Source organism: Pipistrellus hanaki (genome assembly GCF_964339955.1).
Source record: "Pipistrellus hanaki genome assembly, chromosome: 17".
Lineage (NCBI taxonomy): Eukaryota > Metazoa > Chordata > Mammalia > Chiroptera > Vespertilionidae > Pipistrellus > Pipistrellus hanaki.
In genome coordinates, this window is record NC_140519.1 from 48,585,539 (window position 1) to 48,607,996 (window position 22,458).

The following is a 22,458-nucleotide window of genomic DNA, read 5'->3' on the forward strand; positions in this document are numbered from 1 at the left end:
AGTGGGAACAGTGCCAGCCGAGCTGAGGTCCAGGCCCGTCACCCACCAGCCCCACCCACGGGCCCCACAGCTTCCCCCCGGAGGCGGAGCTAATCACAGCACCCGCACACCCACCTTCCCAGGCGGCCCACGCCCAGTGAGCATGTGCATGTGAAGTCTCTATACACTGGGCTCTCTGCACAATTTAGTGACATCTTGTCCCTTTCCTGGCGTGCTTTTCACATGCAGTTGTCTATGAAGTGTGAGTGAGAGCCAGCATCCTTTCCAGGACATAACGTGACTTAAGTATTTGAAAAAGGATTCCAAGTCTAAGCTCCAGAGCCCATTACTGTCATCATCACTGCCACACGAGACCTGCTGCTTGTGGACGGAACGACAACCTGGGAGCAGCTCCACTTCCACAACAAAAGAAAAAACTCCCTTGGCTACATAAGCACTTGGAGTTGTTCAAGCTGTAAAATGGCATATATATATATCTTCGATTTTTTACAGAGAGGAAGAGAGAGGGATAGAGAGTTAGAAACATCGATGAGAGAGAAACATTGATCAGCTGCCTCCTGCACACCCCCCACTGGGGATGTGCCCACAACCAAGGTACAGGTCCTTGACTGGCATTGAACCTGGGACCCTTCAGTCCGAAGTTTGACGCTCTATCCACTGAGCCAAACCGATTTAGGCTAAAATTGCTTTTGACGCCCTAGCTGGTTTAACTCAGGGTCCCGGGTTCAATTCCAGTCAAGGGCACATGCCCAGGGTGTGGGCCCGATACTCAGTAGGAGGCATGCAGGAGGTAGCGAATCAACGATTCTCTCTTATCGTTGATGTTTCTCTCTCTCCCTCTCCCTTCCTTTCTGAAATCAATAAAAATATTTTTTAAATAAATAAATAAAATGGCTTTTGGGCCTAGCCAGCATGGCTCAGTGGTGGAGCATAGACCTATGAACCAGTAGGTCATGGTTCAGTTCCCAGTCAGGGCACATGCCTGGGTTGTGAGCTCGATCCCCAGGAGGGTGAGTGCAGGAGGCAGCCAATCGGAGATTCTCTCTCATCATTTATGCCTCTCTCTCTCCCACTCTGAAATCAATAAAAATTTATTTTAAAATAAAATAAATAGAATGGCTCCTGGCATTCTGAGGCCGTGTTACAAACCACGTTCCCTATGGAACGCAATGAGCAGTGCCTGGTGGTCGGGACTAGGATGCTGCTGACCGCTGACAGGCTCCGCGGGGCAGGGCCGCAGAGCAGCCCGACAGGATCGGAGAAGTTCCCTTACCGTTCACCGAAATGGTCCCTGTCGTCTGGGGGACCCCGACGAGAGTCACCGGGTAAAGACCGGACTCGGCCGGGAGGGAAAGGGCCGCAGGGAGAGACTCGAACTCCACGCCGCTCGTGAGGAGGCCCTGGAACAAGGAGGGACGTGAGTACGCGCAGCCCAGACCCTCAGCCGCCCAGCTCGGAGCAGCGGGGGGCAGCCGGGCGGCCCCCAGGGAAAGGCTCGCACAGAGCCCGAAGGCCCTGGAGACCCAGCCCCTCAGCCGCCCAGCTCGGAGCAGCGGGGGGAGGCCGGGCGGCCCCCAGGGAAAGGCTCGCACGGAACAGCGGGAACGGAAGCGGCATGCGGGCCTGAACAAAGCCCGCCTGGAATTAGCCCCGGCGGCCATTTTTCTGCCCTCACTTGGTTCTGTTGTTTTGCCAAATGGGAATGTAAACACAAGAGAAAAACACACAAAGCAGGGAAATAAGCCATCCAGAGTCTATGAATCATCAGCTCGTTTCTGTAAGTACCAGGCACCCGCTTGACAGTGAATGAGACCGAGCCCCTGGCCTTTCGGAGCTGCCCCTCACCTGGAAACTATGCAGGATGTCAGCTCTGGACTGCCCAACATTGTACTGAATGCCCCAGTGCACTGAGGCAAGAAACGGAAACAGAAGGCACACAGACAGTTACACACACACACACACACACACACACACACACACACACACAGCTGTGGCCACAGAAAACCCTACGGAATCCAAGTGAAAAAACTAAGGGCATTTAGTGAAGTGGCCAGCTCGTCATTTTAAAAAAGGAAAGGTATTTCTGTAATAGCTTAGAACAGTGATCGCAAACTCATTAGTCCACAGAGCCAAATATCAACAGTATAAAGATGGAAATTTCTTTGGAGAGCCACATTTTTTAAACTTAAACTTCTTCTAACGCCACTTCTTCGACATAGACTCGCCCAGACCGTGGTATTTTGTGGAAGAGCCACACTCAAGGGGCCAAAGAGCCACATGTGGCTCACGAGCCGCAGTTTGCCGACCATGGGCCTAGAAGAACGTGATGATGTTGTAGCCAGAGTCCTCCCGCTGGCAGAAGGGACATAGAGGTGCAATAGAGGAAGACAGGAGAGGACTTATGGAGACGGATTAGAGCTGGAGGTACCACTATGAAGTAGGGATTTATGAAATGTGTGTTGTGCTGTGCATACAGGCATGAGTCTATGTAAACATATGCAGGGACATGCATGTAGGCACATATGGATATACATACAGGTAGATACATGTAGATGTTCATGTCTGTGTGTGCATGCATGTAGGCACATATGGGCATACAAGGCTGCGTGTACGTGCATATATGTGCATGTGGTCATGTGTCTTTGTACATTTGTGTCGATACATGTGGAGTACATGTCTGTGTGTTCACATATGTACATGTGGGAGTTTGAGTCTATTGTACATGCATGCACAAATGTCCTACCTCTGTCTACAGAAAGCACCAGGAGACCCTCGTGGCAGCGGGCACACCTGTGCGGGTTGGAGCAGAGAGTGAACAAGCCAGCCACGCACAGAACAGATGTCATGGCAGGAGCGGAACGGAAACCAATGAGAGGCTATTGCCTGCAGGTGAGATAGAGCAGCACGTGTCTCTCTTTAAAACAGCCAACGCAAACAGGGCCAGCTGTCAGCGTTTTCCAAATGAGGACGGTGGCTATGTGAATGCTGGTTATTCCCTGTAACATGGCCTATGTCTGATATTTCATGACTTAATTTTTTAAAACCTGACCATGACTGGAGGGCTCCCTCCTAGTGTTTTGTTTTGTTGTTTTGGTTTTTTTGGTTTTTTTGGGGGTTTTTTAGAGAGAGTAGAATGGAGGGAGACAGACAGAAACGTGGATGGAGACACATTGATTGGTTACCTCCTGCACACCTGGGCTGCGGACTGAACCTTCGACCCAGCTACATGCCCTTGACAGGGAGAACCTGAGACCCTGTGGTGCGCCAGCCGACACTAACTGCTGAGCCACACCAGCCAAGGCTCCTAGTGGTAATTTTTATTTTAGTCTTTGTTCTTCCCAATTTTTTATTGAAAGCTACTTTTTAAAGATAAAACCTGTGTAAGAAAAAGCAGGAGGCAGATGATACACTGACCACTTTGGGAGGGATTCTCTAAACAACTATCATTCCCTGTTTGCCAAGAGACAGACAGTCCCTGGAGAGGCCTGGTCACAAGCCAAGCAGTAGGCCAGCCGTTCCTGTACCACGGGGGCGGCACCCTGGAGGCCCGCCTCTAACAGCCTCAGCTCTGTCAGCTCAACATGCAGCGGACACTCTAAGAACGCACACAGATTTCAGAAAACTGTGCCAGTGCCGAAGGCCTGAGTGTCACTATAAATAGCGCCCACCGCCTGGGACTCTGACTCACCTGCCACTCTCAGCCTCGTGTCGCCATCCCTCCCTGACTGCACGGGCCCTGCGGCCCCCCGTGCACCCCACACCGCAGCCCTGACCACATGACCGCAGGGGTCGGGGCCTGGCCAAGGCACGGACGCTCAGCCAGACACCTGCATGAAGCACCTGCCCCGGCCCTGAACGTGAGTCGGAAAACTCCGAGTGTCTCAACCCTCCTCTGCAGGCCTCTCTGTGAATGGCGCCCAGGGGCCTGCGCAGTGGGCTCGGCCCGGGGTCGCTGAGATCAGCCTGGACAGCAGGACAAAGCCCCTCCCACATGGAGTCAGGCGGCACTTCCCACAGACACCGGCCCCGGAGAGCTGAGCGCCCCGGGCAAGGCCCGGCACCTGGTCTCCGGGCTGAGAGAAGCCCCAGGAGAGAGATGAGCCCGTCACCCCTCGCTCAGCCTCGGTCACTCGTCACCACGCAGCAGTGGCGTGACCTGTGGCCGTCACACCCAAACCTCAAGGAGACGATTTCCAGTCTGATTTCCAAGCAGCTGGATGCGAGGTGTGTCCAAATCAGAGGGGTCTCTGCCCACTGACCGAGCACGAGGCACCAGGGACCCGGGAAAGAGAAGGTGTGATCGCCACTCACAAGAAGCTGACCAGCCAACAAAGCAAATACAAAACCTGACCCAGCACAGGATGTGTCCTCAAGTAATATGTGTACCAGTTAATAATGCGGATTTTTTTCAATAGGTGGAGTTACACCTATGTTGATATAGATTCGATTTGATACGTGTGCTATTTTGTTGTATTGACAGCAAACTTCAATACTTCATATGTCAAATTTGCTGAAGGTGTTAACATCACAAATGTCAAATTTTGTGCCAAAAGAGAGCATTTGGGGGAAGTTTTAATTCATTATTTTGAAGAAAAAGTTATCATATACTTCGGGAAGCTTATGGTGAGCATGCTCCATCTTAAGATACTTGTGAACGCTGGTTTAAACGCTTTAAAAGTGATGATTTCCATGTGAAAGACAAAGAATGTCCAGGTCAACCGAAAAAGTTAGAAGACCAACCATGACAAGCATTATTCAATGAAGATAGGTGTCAAACTCAAAAACAACTTGCAGAAAGATTACACGTTGCTCAGCAAACAATTTCCGACTGTTTACAAGCAATGGGGAAGATTTTAAAAGAAGGAAAATGGGAGCCACATCCACTGAACGAAAGACAAATGGAAAACCGAAAAGTCATCAGTAAAATGTTGCTTCAACGGCACGAAAGAAAGTCTTTTTTGCATCAAATTGTGACTGGCGATGAAAGGTGGATTTATTTTGAGAATCCCAAACACACAGAATCACGGGTTGATCCAGGTCAACCATCAACATTGACTGCAAAGCCAAAACGCTTCAGACAGAAGACAATGCTTGGTGTTTGGTGGGATCAGGAAGGTGTGGTCTATTATGAGCTTCTAAATCCAGGTGAAACCGTTAATACTGATCGCTACGGAAAACAAGTAATCAATTTTCCACTTCTTCGTGTGTTCTGAAGTGCTGCTCAGACAGTGCGTGTGCCACCGAAGCAGCACTCAAAACACAGGAAGAAGTGGGAAATTGGGTCTCTGAATGGTCTGCCTCAAAACAAGAAAAGTTCTATTGGGACGGTACCCACAAATTCCCTGAAAGATGGGGAAATGTGTAGCTAGCGATGGACGTTACTTTGAATAAAGTACTTGTGTTTCTCTTGAAATTACCGTGTTTTCTTTTATTACAAAATCTGCCATTATTAACCGGTACACCTAGTATTAGATAAAAAACACATCTTCATGGTAAGGTGGCAGTTAGCCTGTGGGGTCGAAGATTGGTGATACATACCATGTTCTCAACGCGGAGTTCAAAGGGCATGGGGTTGTAGACCATCAGCTGCACTTCGCACACGTCCCCCTGCACCCACTGGAAATCTGGAAGCACACACACGGGGCCTGTGTTAGCTGGCTCTCCGCGGATTTCACATGGCTTCCTCTGCAAATGCCTTTCTCCGGCGAAGCAGCGGCAGAACTATCCTCATGAGGTAACCAACCAAAGCTGGTTTCCCCACGGGCTTTCTTGGAACCAGAGCAGGTCCTACTGCCACTTGGGTGCCACATGACAGGTGTTTCTTGCTGTCAGCAGAGACTGATTCTCGCCATCAAGCCAAATGCGGCCTCTCAGAACCAGTCCCGACAGCACCGCGACCGGCTAAGTGACACACGGCTTGCTCCCCCCGCTTCCCTCCGTGACACAGTGGCTTCTCCTGCTGCCCACCCCCAGAGGCTGCAGAGGCAGAGTTCTGAGATGATGCCCAGCCTGGGCAGGAGTCCTGGGAGAGCCTGTCCCGAGTGCGAACAGGAGGATGGGGTTCTGCTCGGTAACAAAGGTGACGAGGTTCTGCAGACTGACTGAGGCCTCCAACTGGTTGACTTCGGATCCATCAAAAGGGGGAGTACCCCGGGTGGGCCTGGCCTGATCAGGTGCCCTGTAAGAGAGACCACACCAAACCCTTCCTGAAAGAAGAGGGTCAAAGCCGGAGAGGGCCTCGGAGGCCGCGGGGCACAGCCCCGCGCGCGGCCTGGAGGCACTGAGTGGCCCCGGCCCACAGCTGGCAGGAGAAGGGGGTGTCAATCACACAACCCTGCTGTCACACAAGAGACTCGCTCCTGGAGACTGGCAGTGTGGCGAAAAGATGGGGTTCTTCAAACCTCCACCTGATGAGCATTTGACCAGAGAGACAGCAGGCCCAGAATGGAAAGTGCATTTCCTGCCCGGGGGTCTGCAACCAACGACATGCCTTCTGCTGCAGCCTCTGTCGCATGTCAGGAGGAAGCTTGCCTCCCCCGCTGAGTGCATCCTCCGCCCCGGGGCAGGTGCTTCTCGCTGTGACGGGAGCCAGGGGACAAAGGAGACGCCCTGGCTGTCACCACCGACCTGGCGGGAGCCTGCTGCAGCCGTCCGCGTCTCCGCTAACAGAGGCCTCTGGTTTCTACACCCCCACAGCGCCCCCTTTCGTGACACGATTTTAAAAGCAGATCTACGGCCACTGCCGGGCGGAGGCAGCAAACTGGTGAGCCGAGAGAGGGCCCTCTCTGTGCAGATGCCTGCACACGCGTGACGGCCTGGCCACCACGATACGCTGCGTGGCAGGCGCGGGGAGCTCGGAGTTGGGCCGGGCGTACCGATCTTCTTGCTCCGATCCTCCCCGCGGCTGTGGGCGATGATGGGCGAGTAGATGAAGGGGCTCTTGGCGGACACGCTCTGGCCCAGCAGGCTCTTCATCTTCTGCGGCCGGAGGCTGGCGGGGAGGTCCAGCAGCTTCACGTGCCTGCGTTCAAACGGAGCAGAAACGCGTCACTGCCTTGTTGGCTGGGTTCGGCGGAAACGCCACACCGCAGGCCGCGTCAGAACCGTCACCCCACAGTGGACGCACTGAAGGAGAAACTGCTCCGGTCCTGCGGGGCAGGGCGAATGCTGCACACGGTGGCCGGACCCTCCGGGGCGGGGCGGTGGCTCTGCAGTCGGAGGGCCCGGGCAGCACCCGGGGTCCACAGGCCGGCTGAAGCCTGAACTGCACCGTGCAGCCGTGTGTGCCATGGGCAGCCCGGGCCAGCCCCAGACCCGGCCCCGTGTCTGTGAAGCCCAGGGAGCCCCTCCGGCTGCTGGGAGGGCTCGAGCGGCCCCACTCCGGTTCCCTCTCTCGCTGCCTCTCTCCTTCCTGCGAGCACCCCCACAGCAGACAGGAGGGCAGCCCCGATCGCTCACCCCATGCCCGCAGCGAAGTCACCAGCTCCGCTGCTCTGCTGCAGGGAATGACTGGTCTCCGTCAGCCTGGCTGGGCCTCCGGCTTTTCCTGCTGGGACGGGTGCAATGCCCCCGCTCCCATCGGCCGGCCCGCGGGAGCCACGGGCGCACTAACCATGGAACCTGCGCACGTCCAGGCCCTGCAACCACTGCCATGTCCTCCCTCCTTACACCCCGCCTGCCCGTCCATTCCGGTCAGGGCTAGACCCCCAGCCCTGGTCAGCGTGCTTTGGGGAGGCAACCAGTCCACCTGGCTCTCACATGGATGTTTCTCTCTCTCTCTCTCTCTCTCTCTCTCTCTCTCTCTCTCTTTCTCTTCCCCCTCACCTATCTCCCTTTCACTCTCTGTAAAAGAAGAAGAAGAAGAAGAAGAAGAAGAAGAAGAAGAAGAAGAAGAAGAAGAAGAAGAAGGAGGAGAAAAGAAAGAATCAATGAAAAAATATCCTCTGGTGAGGATGAAAAAAACAAAAAAACTAATAATAAAATATGCAAAGTGACTTGGAGGGCGTGGTCAGCCAGAGGAGTAAAGCGGGCCAGCCATTCATTCATTCATTCACAACCAGCAGTGAGCAGCGTCTCCTTAGGAACGTGCCCGGGAAGAACAGGCGTGAGGCGCTGACTATCCGTGCGGCGAGCGGTGCTGAGAACCGACACAGTGTGTTTGTTCTTCGAAGCTGCCACCAGCCGGGAAGCAGACTCCCAGGGACAAGACGTCCAAGGCGGGGAGTATTTTTAGAGACTTCAGAGGCTGTTGACATTTTAAAACCTGACGCCTCAGCATGCTGCTGCTAATTGGGGCCGTGAAAGCAACGGTGGAACCCTAACCAGGAAAGTGATCCGAACGGGCAGAGCGGGGCCACCAGGAAAGAGCTCACCTCGCCGCCCTGCTTCTCACTCCATCCACCTGACTCCCGCAGAAACACCTGAGCCGGCGGACAGCTCTGCAGACGGGCATGACGGAACCCGGCCGCCTCGGCCCACCTGGGGACGGCATGGAGCGCCCGCCCCTTAGCCCGCGGCACACGGCTGAGACGGCCGGAGGGGGCACGAACCCAGCCGGGCTAGTGAGGGACCACCCCCTCAGCCCCCCAAACGCTGCTGCGCACGTCTCGCTAACTTCAGACACCCCGAGGGAGGCCACGGAGGACCCGGCGGGGCCGTGGGAGCCGCCGCCTGGCTGTGTCTCGGCTGCCGGCTCTGCCCGTTTCCGATGACGAGGAAAACCCCTAACGAGCATGGCCTCCGGGCCCCTTCTGAATAAATGCCTGGAATCCTTCCTCCGACAGCATAATTAACCTAAGAGTTTACGTTTTAAAAGCACCGAAGCCACTCAAAGCAACTCGAAGCTCGTTCTGACTGGAGGGTTTTGATCCTCATCGATAAAACGGCCTCATTAACTGCAGAGCTCTCACCGGGCTGAAGGAGTTCAATGTTGGTGCATAAAAACAACAACCATCCGCCATCCCTCCCCCGGCCCCCGGCCAATGGCAGGCCCGCTGACTTTCTGTCAATGGCACCTCCGCTCCGCTCACAGCGCCTTCAGGAATCCGCGACTGCCGTGTGCACACCCCACGTGACTGGGCAGTATGGCCTGGGCTGGCTTTATGTGCATGCTCATTGGGGGGGGGGGGGGGGGGGGGCCTGCAGGGATAGAAACAGGTGCTCATACTCCCGGTGGGCCGTCCTGGCTTGAACCCGGGAGGAGCGGCTGATCTGGGTGTGGCAGCCCCTGGCAGAGGCGCCTGGGCAGCCCAGAAACCTGGCTCCGTGACACGCTGACCGTCCTCTCACCCAGGGACACCCCTTACCCTTGCTAGGCGTGCTGGTGAGGTCCGAGGAGACAAGAGACAGCCAGCGACAAACAGAGGCTGGGCCAGAGGTCTGTGCTCAGGACCAGCCGAGGCCGGCCCAGCCTGCCGCACCCCCGCCGGCGCCCCTACCTGACGATGGGCAGCTTGGTGAGGGGCACGGGCGGCAGGCACAGGCCGTCGGGGAGCGTGATGGGCTCCATCGTCCCCGGGCACTTGGACGTGTAGCTCTCCAGGCTCTGCGTCACGTCTTTCTTTTCTGAGGAGAAAACAGGAATAAAGCAAAGGTGAGGCCAAAGCCAATGTGGGAAGCTCTTCATTTATTTAAGCAAAAGAAAACATGTCAACCCAAACCCTGGCGTTCAATGTGCCCATCTCTGGCAGCGACGAGGGGCGGCGGCCACGAGGGACAAGAGGAGGCGGAAGCTCTGCTGGACGTGGTTAGCGGCACGGGCAGCTGCCCTGGCTCGGGCCTGTGGTGCCGGGAAACGATGTTCCCGTCCTCGGCATTGCAGGTCCCAAACCAGCCAGCAGGCGGGCCGGGAGCAGAGCCGGCCTCCTTCTCCGGAGCCAGGCCCCGTCCAGCAGTCGCCAGTCCAAGCACATGCCCGGCCCGGCCCAGGAGTCTGCATTCATCTGCACAACGATATTCGAGAATTCAGGTCCCCTCTGTACAGGGGAGCACACTGAGGAGCGACCTGCCAGGCCAGCAGGTGGACACGCCCTCCCTGACCGGAACCAGCGCCTCCGTCCCAGCAGAACGCGGACACCTCCGTGGCCCTGCCGGCACCTGTGGCTCCCTGGGTCTACACAGCCGCCCCTCAGGGCCGCCATCAGCAGCCATTCAAGTGCAGCAGGGGATTACATGTGTCCCTCGTTCTCTTCACACAAACACGATCTGCCGCAAAGAACGGCGATGTTTCCGGGCCAGCGGCCGCCTGTCTCATCCCCCGGTGAGCACCGCCTCGGAACGAGCCCAGGATCTCCGGAGGAGGGAGGGCTTCGCGCTCACTCAGAGTCCGCGCCCGGTGAGGCGGCATGGCGAGGGGACGGGAGCACGGGGACAGGATGCACGCTCGGGCACCCGCTGAAGTGCCGCTTACCAAGCTCTGCCATCAGGTGGGAAGCGCCTGCTATGTTCTGTGGAAAGCCAGGATGCAAAATTCTATTTGTGAGTAAATTCAATTTTAAAATGATCCCGTTCTTAAAAGAAGAGCAAACCACGCTCAGAAATGCACAGCAATGCCATGGTGTGCGCAGCCATGCATAGCTTCCTCCTCTGCTGACGTCTCCCGAGACACCTAAGAGGAGCGTACGTTATTTATACAATCAAATAAAGTAAGGCAAACACTGTGATTGAATCTCCACAGCAGCTGGGTAAGGAAAAGCAGGGAACCTAAGCGTTTCACGTGAGTAAAGACTGTGGCGTAGCCGAAACCGGCTTGGCTCAGTGGACAGAGCGTCAGCCTGTGGACTGAAAGGTCCCAGGTTCAATTCCAGGCAAGGGCATGTACCTTGGTTGCGGGCACATCCCCAGTAGGGGGTGTGCAAGAGGCAGCTGATCGATGTTTCTCTCTCATCGATGTTTCTAACTCTCTATCCCTCTCTCTTTCTCTCTGTGAAAAATCAATAAAATATATATATATTTTTTAAAAAAAGTAAAACATAGTTTTTTAAAAAAAAAAAAAAGACTGTGGTGTAGGAGGAACTCGGAGGGCCCACGCTGTGGTTGGGGTGGGGGGTCGCCACAGCTGTCCTGGGCTGGGCTTAGGAGCAGCTGGCATTTAAGAGGACTGGCTACAGGCTGGCCCCGGCAGGCCCTTCACATGCGTCACTTCCATAACTAGTCCCCGAAGCCCCTGTCCCCACTGTACAGAGGAGCACACTGAGGCTGGAAGGATCTAGCCCCCCACCCCCCCGGGCACTCCCTCGCCACGCCCAGCCGCCTGTTTCACACCCTCCTCCAGCCTCGGCACAGCCCGCCCCCTGTGGCCTCCTGCTGGCGCGTGGCACCAGCAAGCTCAGACTCCCCATCAGCCTCGGGCGTTGCTTTCCAATAAAAGCATTTCACACACAAAACAAATGGTTTCCTGTCTGAGCCCTGAGGCCCAGGTCTCCTCCATGCCATTTCCTTCCCGAGCTTCACACAGAGTGGACGCACCGTGGGCAGGTGAGAGTTAGTTAATGAACAATAAAGCCTTTACTAAACCTGTGCCTAAAGGAGACACGGCTCGTACCGAGACACGACTTTCCACGTGTGTAATTCTACAAACCACGAGAAACCTCCGTGGGTGGCAAGTCACAGATCTGTTTGGGGAAAACTGTTCCCCACAGAACAGGGTGCTCAGGGACACCGAGACTGCTCTCCCGCTGTGCGTGTCCAGCGGGACTGGGGCAGGACGTGGTTGGGATTTTCCTGTCTAGCTCATCCAGGCCTGTGGGCGTGGGCATGCCACAGCAAACACACGCAGAGCTGCCCCTGCGTTAAAACCAGAAGTGAAACATCAGACATGCCAGCGAGAAGGAAGAGAGACACCTGCTGTTCTCCGTGCAGACGGAGCTCCCGCTCCTGACGGCGGACAAGCCCAAACCCAGGTCCCGGGCTTCCCCGCTGTGCCGGCTGCTCCGGCCAAAAGCCACACCTGAATCCGCTTCCCAGGGACCGGAAGACACAGGACGAGCAGCGGGAGGGGGCACCGGCCTGCCTCTCCTCTGCCGGGCCGGGCGGGCACAGCAGCCACGGGCACCACCTCTCCGGCAGGAACCCCAGCAAAGCTGGGGCGAGGGGCTGGAGAGCGGCTGAGAAGCCGGCAGGACGCCCTCCACCCCCGGGGTCCCACTCCGCCTGGCGGCTCCAGCTGGTCCTCGCCGCCTCCACACCCACCATCCCTTCCCGGCCGCCCGCCCAGCTGCCTGCCGAGGGCCCATGGACCCGGCAGCACACACAGAACACACAGCCAAACCCCTGTCATATGTCATGTGTGTGGGGACACGTGTGAGCACTCAGAGACACCCCCTTCACCAACTGCAGGCAGGCTCCTCGGTGCCTCTTTCCAACTGGGCCCGGCCTTGGCTGTCCTTGGCCTGCCTGGGGCAGCTGTAGCGAGAGCCGCTACATCAGTTCATCAAGCCCCTCCCCACCCTCCCCCCACCCCGCCACCCTGATATCTAATCACCAGGCATCCGATCCACTTCCTCATCCCGCCCTGGAGGCCAAGTCCTTGGCGGCCTTCACAAGGACCCTGTTAGGACAGCTCGGCCCCAGCCCCCTGGCCCGATGTCTCCTCGGTAATTTTCCACCGGCGCCGCCCTCCCCTGCTGCTGCTCTGCGTCCCCGCATGTCCTTGAGTTCGGGGCTGAGCTCAGTCTCCCTCCCCTCCAGCAGCCGTCCTGACAAAGCCATCCTGACAAAGTGGGGTGAGCGGACTTCCTCTTTCACAGTACACATGCATTATGTGCGTGTACATACGCATCGTGTGTGCGCGCGTATGCATTGTGTTGGCGTGCACATGTGCATTGTGCATGCATTTTGTGTACGTGTGCGTTCTGAACGCTGGCAGATGCAGCAGTTTGCACAGCTTTGTTGTCACGGACAAAGGGGCGCTTCTTCCTCCTCCATAAGCAAAGCCCTTAGTGAGGGAAGGCTGTTCTGAAACTTTCCAAGCTCAATGAGCGGTTTCTTTTTTCCTTCAGAGAAATGAAAAATGTCATCACCCCACCACCAGGGAGCAAGCAAAAACGTGGCATCTTCAAGAAATCCCAGAGGCCGCGTGGGTCACCTGGAGGAGCCTCACCCGCTGTTAGAGTCACCGTGATGGCTGAAGCCAGTCTCCGTAACACGGTGCTGCACAGGGCCTCAGCAACACCTGCAAACCCCCAGGTAAGCTAAGGGGACCTGTCACAGATGCTCAAAGGGGGTTCCCTGACACCCTCAGCTTTATTCGACAAACAAGTGCTCCCTTCCGGGTGGCACCCGCACTCTCCCACCTGCGGCCCGCCCCCAGGCGGTATGGCACCGCATGGGTTTCCACTGAGCTGTGTGCACGTCCCTCAGCCCGGGGCTGAAAGCTGGGCCCTCGCCTCGGCGTTGCCCTGAATGACCGGGGCGGGGCAGGGGGGGGCGCGGCCTGCCTCCCTCACACAGCGCACAGGCGGGAGGCAGGAGAGCGCTCAGAAGACTGCTGAGAGTTTCACACACGAGAGATACAATTAGTACCCAAACACAGGAAACGTCTCCGGCTTTGCATGTGACCCAGAAAACACACTAACCAGGGAGGCCGCACTGCGCACACAGTGGATGGGCAGCACTGCTGCCGGCCGGGCCTTAGAGCTGGCCTTCCAGAGGCCATTTGGCAATAGGCGGCAACAGCAATAACCACGCTCACACGCTGACCGGCAAGCCCTCTCCGATACAATCTCTCCGGCACAGGAGGCGGAGGGCCTGCGGCGGTCACCATGGAGCTATCAGGAACAGCAAACACAGCCAAAGGCGGCGGTTCATATTAACACATCCGGCCGACATGTGTGCCCGCATGCTGCTGGGAGCGCTGGGGCCAGGGCTTCTTCTGGAGGTGATGGAGAGATTGTAGCGCCTCCATCATGGCCAGGCCGTGGGACCAGTCACCGGGCTCAGCCAGAACCCCAGCCCGGGACCCGGCAGCCAGAGCTCTCACGCGCAGCTGCTTGAAAAACATGAGTGTGGAAGCACTCACCTTGATCCGACAGGAAGTCCAGCATGGTCTGCAGCAGGAAGGACAGGTGCCTGACGGACAGGGCCGGGTTCCCCATCCTCCGGGAGGCGTAGACCAGCTCGTGGAGCAGGCGCATCTGCACAGCGGCCCAGCCTCGGTGCGTGCCTACCGCCAAAGCCACAGCCACAGGTCAGAGAGGGCGCAGGGCGGGCACGGGGCAGGCATTAAGTGGCACTTTTTGTTCACGCATTACATAATTTACATTACACTTTCTTCCGCAAAGAGACAATTTTTTAAATAACCCATTTTGAAATCATTATATCATATCCAGGTTGGGAAAAGATTACATTTCCGATAGCATGTACTTGAGTGCTGGGCATACTTTTTGTGTTCTCAGCAGAACACTGATATTTGGTGGGCTTTGCCACCAACACCCAAGGACACAACGTGAAAAAGCACGGTGTTTCTCTGAAGCAGAACCGACGGACAGCACAGCAGATAAGTTAGAAACAAGGCTAGCGGCACACCTTCGGGGCCACCCCTCCGAGTGATCAGTGCGTGACATTGAAGGTGGGGGCTGTCTGCACAGCTAGCGAAAGGGCCTCTTTTTTTGTTTGGTTTTTAATCCTTACGGAGGATATTTTTTCCATTGATTTGGGTTTTTTTTAAGAGACTGGACGGGAGGGGGAGACAGAGTTTAGAGAAACATCCATGTGAGAGAGACACACTGACTGGCTGCCTCCTGCACTTGCCCCCACTTCCGAAGCCAGGGACTGAGCCTGCCCTGGACCAGAACTGAACCTGGGACCTGTCAGTCCCCGGGCCGGCGCTCTCACCACTGAGCAACTGGCCAGGACGTGGAAAGGACCCCTTTAAGATCACAGAGCTTCAGACGGATTCATTCCGTTCTCCTTCGGGCAACAACTGCTCGTCTTAGGTTTCCTCCACCTTCAAATCCTTCGTGAAGAAGACAGGGGTCCCTGAACCCAACCCACAGGTCACCCTGCAGGGTGGTGGGTGCGGACCGAGGGCCTTGGAGAAAAGTTGGGGGAAGGGCTGAATGCTCCATCCCAGGTCCCTCCCTCACTGCCCCCAGAAGCCTCCTCGCCCTTTGTCCCGCCCGCATGGTGGCCCAGCCTGCTGTGTCCCCACGGCACTGCGCAGCCACCAGGGGGGTTACCTGGCAGGAGCAGTGAGGCCCCTGGGAGCTCCCTGTTTGTTTCTGTCTGTCCTCAGCTTCCCTGTGAGCCAGGACTGTCTTCCCCACCCAGGGACCTGAGCTTCCCGGCAGGAAGCTGGCACACAGCTGGTACTTAGCCCGCTTGGGGGTTGGATGGGATGCCTGCTGAGAGACATGCTCTTTTACAGACACGCAGACTGTGTGTGCAGGGAAAGGACAGGCGTTCTGGGACCAGCTGTAAAACACCTCAACGAAGGACAAATGGGAGGAAAGGCATAAACCGAGCAGATGTGACCCAAGGAGAGAAAACAAGGCCCTGGACTATTCCCCCGTTGTCAGCAGAAGCTAGAACCCAACACTGACGCGAAACAAGCGCCTTGAAATCAATATTTTTATTGATTTCAGAGAGGAAGGGGGAGGGAGAGAAAAAACATCAAGACGACAGAGAATCATTGATCAGCTGCCTCCTGCCCGCCCCACACTGGGGATCAGCTCACAACCTGGGCCTGTGTCCTAACCAGAATCAAACTGTTCATAGGTCAACGCTCAACCACTGAGCCCCATCAACGGAGCAAAACAACCCCTTTAAGAAGGACTGAGATGCTGAGATTGATGTCGTGACTCACCTCGTCATAAATTCAAAGGGATCCAATTTAAATAACCTCAACACTGCCGTACGGAGAAGGCTTTCTCGCTTTAGAACTCGACAAATACCACTTTGCTGATTTTCGTTTAAATAGATAATGATCCACTTCCTACCACAGGCAATTATGAGTAAGACGGAGTATAAATTTCCTTAACACTGAATAGTTGTGAGTTGTCATTTCTATGTGAGTCAAATTGCTTCCTATAAAAACTTTAATCTTTTTATTTTTAAGACAGATTTGCAACAGAGGACCCAGCAGTCAAATTCTCCACACCCTCGTGTTTGAGAAGCTCACAACGTGCGAGTGTATCACGTCCGCTACGCCTCCCGCTACGCCTCCCTCCCCGCCCCGCCCCCTCCCTCCTGAGAGCCCCGGGAAACAGGACCCACCGCCCAGGAAAAGGCGGGCTAAGGGATTGAAACTGCCCCCATACAGCAGCACGGAGGAGCCCTGAGAGCAGGGCCGATCCGGGGGGACCCTCTGGCCACAGGGCGGCCAGTGTTCGCCCTGGGCCTCCATGTCCCCCCGCTCCCCGAAGGCCACCTGACAAGCCCCGCCGCCCGCCCTGCGGCTCACTCCTCAGTGGACTCTTCCCCTTCGCGGGCTCCCGCTCCTCCCTTCCACCTCCCCTGCGCTCTGCGAAGCCCAGGACCCTCCTGTTAGAGGATTTGGGGGAAATGTTTCGAAGTAATTTGGGCGAAAAAGAGGAAGAAATGTTAGATGTCTTGTGCTCTCAGCCAGGGATACGGCGAACGAGAGTCCGCACGGCAGACTGGCCGCGCCGTCTCTGTACAGAGCCCCGTGGCTCACACCTGTCCGCACGGAGTCCGCACCCCGAGACCGCGGGCCCCAGCCCCAGCATGGCCCCTCCGGCCCCGGCACAGCCGGCCCTGCTCGCACGGACGCGGCAGGCCAGGGAGCCAGGCGGTACCTTTGCTGAAGTCCTGCGGGTCCAGCGACAGGCTGTAGCCGGGCAGCGTCTCCAGCAGCAGCTGGTAGCAGGCCCGCCAGCCGGGCTCGGCGATGCTGGGCGCCACGCACTGCATGGCGGCCACGCGCTTGAAGAAGGCGGACTTGCGGCGGAAGCCGATGAGCTCGTAGAGCTCCGAGAGGACGCTGTAGCGCTGGATCTTCTCCTCCTCGGAGAGCTGGCGGGAGGAAGAAGGAGGCTTTACAGACACACACACTCTTCTTTAGGCTTTTTCCTAAAACAGCGGCACGGTGAGACGCGGGGCGGGAGCCGGTGCCCGCAGGGCGGCAGGACAGCAGTGGAGTTAGTGGGCAGAGGCCCTGTCCCTCTGAGGCCACTGACCTGGAGCTAACCGTCCCTCTGCGGGAGAGGCCCATGCCCCCAGGGCAAAGACATCTGCTGCACAGGATATACACTCACACACACACACACACACGCGAGTACATAGACATATGCACATGCATACACGTGTGCACACATACACATCGTACACGTGTACTTACAGACGTACGCATGCTTACACATACACATACACATAGACACATGCGTACGTGGACACATACACATGTACGCATACACATGTGCACACGTATGCGTCGTATGCATGTACTTACAGACGTACAAGTACACTCACACACACACACACACACACACACGACACAGCGTCGGCTTCCAGCTCCTTCATCAGACACGGGGAAGTGGCAGGGGCTCTCGGCAGATACAAAGCTCGGCCGGCACAGCAGGCAGAGCCGGTGCCGGTGGCTGTCAGCGCGGCAGCCTCGCTGAGAGGAAGCCTCCGGCCGGCCTCCCAGCCCCGGACCCAGCCAGATGCTCCGACCCCCTGTGGGGTGACGACGGCTGTGTCGTAGGCAGAGCTCTGTGCCAGCAAACACCGCGCGCCTGTTCCATCCCTGCAGCAGTCCCATGAGCTAGCCAGGAAAGACGAAGCTCAGAGGGGAATTAATCGTCCGTGCCAGCCGCACAGCCAGGAAGTGCCAGGCACAGCCTGAGGGGTCACCCCCGGGCCCACCGCCCCCTCCAGGCCACGGGCCCCAGGAGGTGCTTCTCCCGCTGCCGCCCGGCCCACCACCCGCCCCCAGGGAGCTCTGTGAGGAGGGAGGCACCGGGTGCTCCCTGCCAGCTGCTCTCCTTCCGCCCGCCCCCGTCCTCTCCCCACCCCGCCCCGCGGCCCGCCCCGCCGCCCCACCACGCCACTGCCACGCCTCGCGAGGGCCCCATTAGCTCTCAGGGACCTCAGTGTCTTCCTGCCAGCTTCCTCTGTCCCCTCCCTCCAGACATTTGCAGCTGCCAGACAGGATTCCCACGTCCCCGTTCAGGGCCCGTCAGCCCCTCAGACACACCCTTGGACATGGAGCACCAGTGCCTTCCCTGGCAGGCCAGGCCCGGAGCCCACCCAGCCCGCCCTGCACCTCCAGGGCCCGCTGCCCACTGTGGGCATTCCCCGCGTGCCAGGCAGTGTGCTGAGCCCCTCATGGGCACCATTCTGTGGTTTAGAACTGCTAACAATGTCAGGAAGGAGCGGATGCTGTCCTCCCCAACATGCAGATTCGCAATAAGGAACACTCGGTCGGTCAGGAACAAAAACCTTGTGAATTTCAGAAAAGCTGCAGCCCCTCTACTTCGTTTCTGTGAAATCCCAGCAGGACTCATTAGTTTGCTGTCTGCTCAGCTGGCAAGCCAACATCTCGACGAGCCAACTAAAGCCGAGCGTGATGCGGGAACATTCACCCACCTCAGCACCCGCCGCCACGCTGGCCTCAGAGAGCCTGGTGCCGGCCCTCTGGCGGGTCTCTGCTGCCCCCTAGTGTTCAACGTGAGGATCACGCAAGCAGAGCCAGAGAGCCTGCCAAACAGCAGCCAGTTCCCACGTTTTAAGTAAACAGCGCAGCCTTTCAGTCTGGGCCCACCACGGAAATCCAACTTAGCTAGGCTAGCAATTCTGTGGTTTGGCATTAGCAACCGTAACAAAATGTCCTCATGATGGTGTCTGATTAAAAACACACCCCGGTTCCATGGAGGCAGCACTGCGAAGCTGCTGTGTGAAGAGGACTGACAACCTCCAAGTGGAGAAAGGTAACAACTCAGACAGGGTGACGACGGCAACTGCGTCACACGTGACAATCGTCAGGGGAGAGGTCGCAGTGCTGGTCAGAGGCGAAGCTGCTTCTCCAAGCAAAAATTAAAAACTTGGAAGGAGAGCGAGTCCTGGACTTGGAAAGTGAAATAAAAAATTAGCATAAAGCAGCAGCATGCCTGGCTGGTGTGGCTCAGGGGTTGAGCGTTGACTTATGAACCAGGTAAAGGTTCGATTCCTGATCAGGGCACATGCCTGGGTTGCAGGCTCAGTTCCTAGTAGTGAGCATGCAGGAAGCAGCTGACCAATGATTCTCCCTCATCACTGATGTTTCTCTCTCTCTCTCTCCCTCTCCCTTCCTCTCTGAAATCAATGAAAATATTTTTTTAAAAAGAAGAGGCACAATAGCCACACTCAGGATGGCCAGTTCTGACCCCCAAGTCTTCCCCACGCCACCCTGAATCCCAGCAGAGTGGACAGACCAGTGATGACTAAGGTCCAGGAGACCTGCATTCATTCTGCTTCGGGGAGGGGAAAGGTGGGGGGGGGGGGGCCTCGGCACCCACCTGTCGGAGGTTAATGTAGACGGCATTCTGGAGAAATTCAGAAGCCTCCATGCTCCGCTTCTGAATGGCCAGGACACGCACAGCTTTGACGCACGCTTCCAGCTCAATCACTCCCGCATTCTTGTACTGCGGGGAGAGAGGGCCTCGGTCAGTCCCCCACAGCAACCAGCATATATCCTCCCCAAGGGGGCAGAATCTGTGTCACAATGTCTGCCCCCGAGGGGACCAAAGGAGGGGATCTAGGTGCCCGTGTAAATGTTTGCATATTTACAACTGATACAACCGATCCAGCCACAGAGCTGGGTGTTACCAAACTTCACAATGTTATCAATGGTTACTCTGCTACTCCCCTCACTTCCACCTCCCCTCTCTAAAACACTTAGACTCTCACACCTGCTGCGTTAGGCCGCGGAGTTCACTCATGTTACTTTGTTGCAAAAATCCCAGCTCCCTGTACTATTGTATCCTCCTCCACTTAAAGGGCTCCCTCTCTCTGATGCTCTTTCCCAGGTACTGGGCGCTGCTTCTGCAACCCTGGGGGGGCGGGGGGGGGGAGACAGGAAAGGCCTGTGAGCTCACTTCGCGCCTCCGGGAAAGCAGGCGAGGACTTCGCTGCCACCTCAGCGACTGAAAGCCACGGCGGTGCTTCTCCCTCAGAAAAGGGAGGCAGCCTCATGCGTGTGTACGTGTGTGTGCGCGCATGTGTGTGCGCGTGTGTGCGCGTGCGTGTGCATGTGTGTGTGTGTGTGTGTGTGTATACAAATCCAATACAATCAAATCTCGGAAGGGCACAGGTATGTTTTATGTCGCTGTCAATGGGCCAGCCTCAGGGCAGCTCTCACCGGTGTCGGGGGGCTCGGAAAGGCCGCCTCTGGAGGAGGAGGTGAGCAGGAAAGGAGGAAAGAGGAAAATGAAGCAAACAAATAAAACACAGCTGGGGAAAGGCACGGCATAGATTTTCTCTTCCTGGCTGTATCACACGCACGAGAACCAAAAAAACTGGGGTGAGAAGAGACGAGGACCAGTTTTCCGTGAACAGAATGAGGCTGCCATTGTAGCTGGCCGTGTGTGCACCATCTACCCCGGTTATAACCACCGGAAGCGCCCGTCGTGAGGGAGAACACGGGAGTCCGTGCGGGGTGGATGCTGACCCCCGCCAGGTGTGGGGTGGCCCGGGGCTGCGGACTCCGGATCCACTCCTTTCTCGGGCCCTGTGCCCCGCAGGAAAGCCTCTCCCCCGGGGGGGGACCCCTCAGCTCTCAGCGGCGGTGCTCTGGGCACGCTCGGCTCTATCAGGCTCCGGGCGAAGCGGACCCACCGCAGGGCCTGCCCTCGGGCGGGAGAGCGCGGTCCTGCCCGTGTCCCAGCTGCCTGTACCCCCGGCACTTCGGGCCGCAGTCCCCGGCAGCCACGACGCTGTCGGAGCCCTACACGCTGCCCACCGCTGTCTCCAGAGCAGACGGCTCTGAGCACTCTGCTCCCTGGAGGCGCCTGTGACTGTGTACATGCCCAGGGAGCCCGGCCTGGGCGCTGAGAGACCCAGGCTCTCCGCTCTGCCGCCGGGAGCCGGACGGGGCCTACGGAGCTGCTCACGGAGACGCGTGCCCACCTTGCCGTAGTAGGAGATGGCCTCCTTGTACTTGTCGATGATGTCCTCGGGGCTCAGGCAGTTCTTGGCGCGGCCGATCTCGGCGCTGGTGTCGGGGTTTATGCCGTTGGTGGTGAGGGCCCCTGCACAGCGAAAGAAGGGAGAGAAAGAATCTTGTGCTTCTCAGCCTCACTTCCTTGTGAGTCTAACAGCGGGGCACACACAGATCACACACACCGTCTGCTGAAATGCGAGCCATGAACCGTCTGCAAAGTCCGCATCGCCCACATGCTCCCCAGAACAGTCTCCCCACCGGGCATCACATCAGATGTTAACCAGCTCACGATACGTGTCCTCTATGGAATGTTTCTAACTCTCTATCCCTCTCTCTTCCTCTCTGTAAAAAATCAATAAAATATGTTTTTAAAAATAAATAAATAAAATAAAATAAAAAAGATGAATCGCCTCCAGTGGAGTGGGAACGCGGTGGGAGGGAGAACAGGAGTGGCCCCTCTCTGGGTGACCTCTTTCCTAGCTTTGACTTTTGGAAGCCTATTTACCTCTATGTGGTAAAAAGTATCAGCCAATAAAGACAGGGGGACCCTCTGCTGGCTTACACACAGGAGCCATTAACTGCAATCCAAAGGAATAACATATGACACCACGGGGAGGGTTAAGGAACTTCTAAGGAGCGGCCTTGTGTGTTTATCCTCGGCAGAGACAAGCAGCACCACAGACAACCCTGGGTTCCACTTGGATGCTGTTCTCACACTGACGCCAATTGGCAACCCCAAAGCCACTGTCTACAGAGGCAGGGCTGAGGGACGAGCAACTGTGCGATCACCGCGGGAGCCAGAGGTCTCCTGCTGGAGGGGGGGGCGGTCTAGGTAAAACTGGAAGACGGGAACCCTGGGCCTGGGGCTGGACCTGGAGACAACCTGTCACCTTCTCACGGCCTAGAACCGACGACCCTCAGAGCGAGAAGCATCTCAGCCTGGCTGGTGTGCTCAGTGGTTGAGCATCGACCCGGGAACCAAGAGGTCCCAGGTTTGATTCCCGGTCAGGGCACATGCCTGGGTTGCATGCAGAAGGCAGCCAAGGAGAAACATCGATGATTCTATCCCTCCCCTCCCTCTCTCTCTAAAATAAATTTGTTAAACAACACTTTTTTAAATAAGCATTTTAATGCCAAGATTTTAGTTTCTAAATACCATTCTCCAAGAAAATGAACTGGAACATCTTAGACAACTGTCTGGTTCCAGGGCTGGGACAGGGAAAGTACAAAGTGAAACTGAATTATTGACCCAGAAAAATGAGTAGAGCCAGCAGACACCAACAGCGCCCCCCCCCCGCCCCCGCCCCCGCCCCCGCCCCCAGCAACAGCGGGGCACACGCTGTCCTCGGGCGGACACAGAG

General features: G+C 56.8%; 1 protein-coding gene across 2 annotated transcripts in view; it reads right to left on the minus strand.

Moving 5' to 3' along the window:
- The window catches only part of TRAPPC9 (trafficking protein particle complex subunit 9), a gene marked incomplete at its 5' end in the record, with an annotated part of 131,768 nt that overhangs the window by 92,909 nt on the left and 16,401 nt on the right, over positions 1-22,458 (minus strand). For both annotated transcript variants that reach the window (XM_084864667.1, XM_084864666.1), the window contains 8 exons: positions 1,274-1,400; positions 5,539-5,624; positions 6,876-7,021; positions 9,438-9,564; positions 14,018-14,161; positions 16,755-16,971; positions 19,455-19,580; positions 21,064-21,185. In XM_084864667.1, the coding sequence (XP_084720793.1) occupies positions 1,274-1,400; positions 5,539-5,624; positions 6,876-7,021; positions 9,438-9,564; positions 14,018-14,161; positions 16,755-16,971; positions 19,455-19,580; positions 21,064-21,185 (1,095 nt within the window). The remainder of the gene's footprint in view (positions 1-1,273; positions 1,401-5,538; positions 5,625-6,875; positions 7,022-9,437; positions 9,565-14,017; positions 14,162-16,754; positions 16,972-19,454; positions 19,581-21,063; positions 21,186-22,458) is intronic.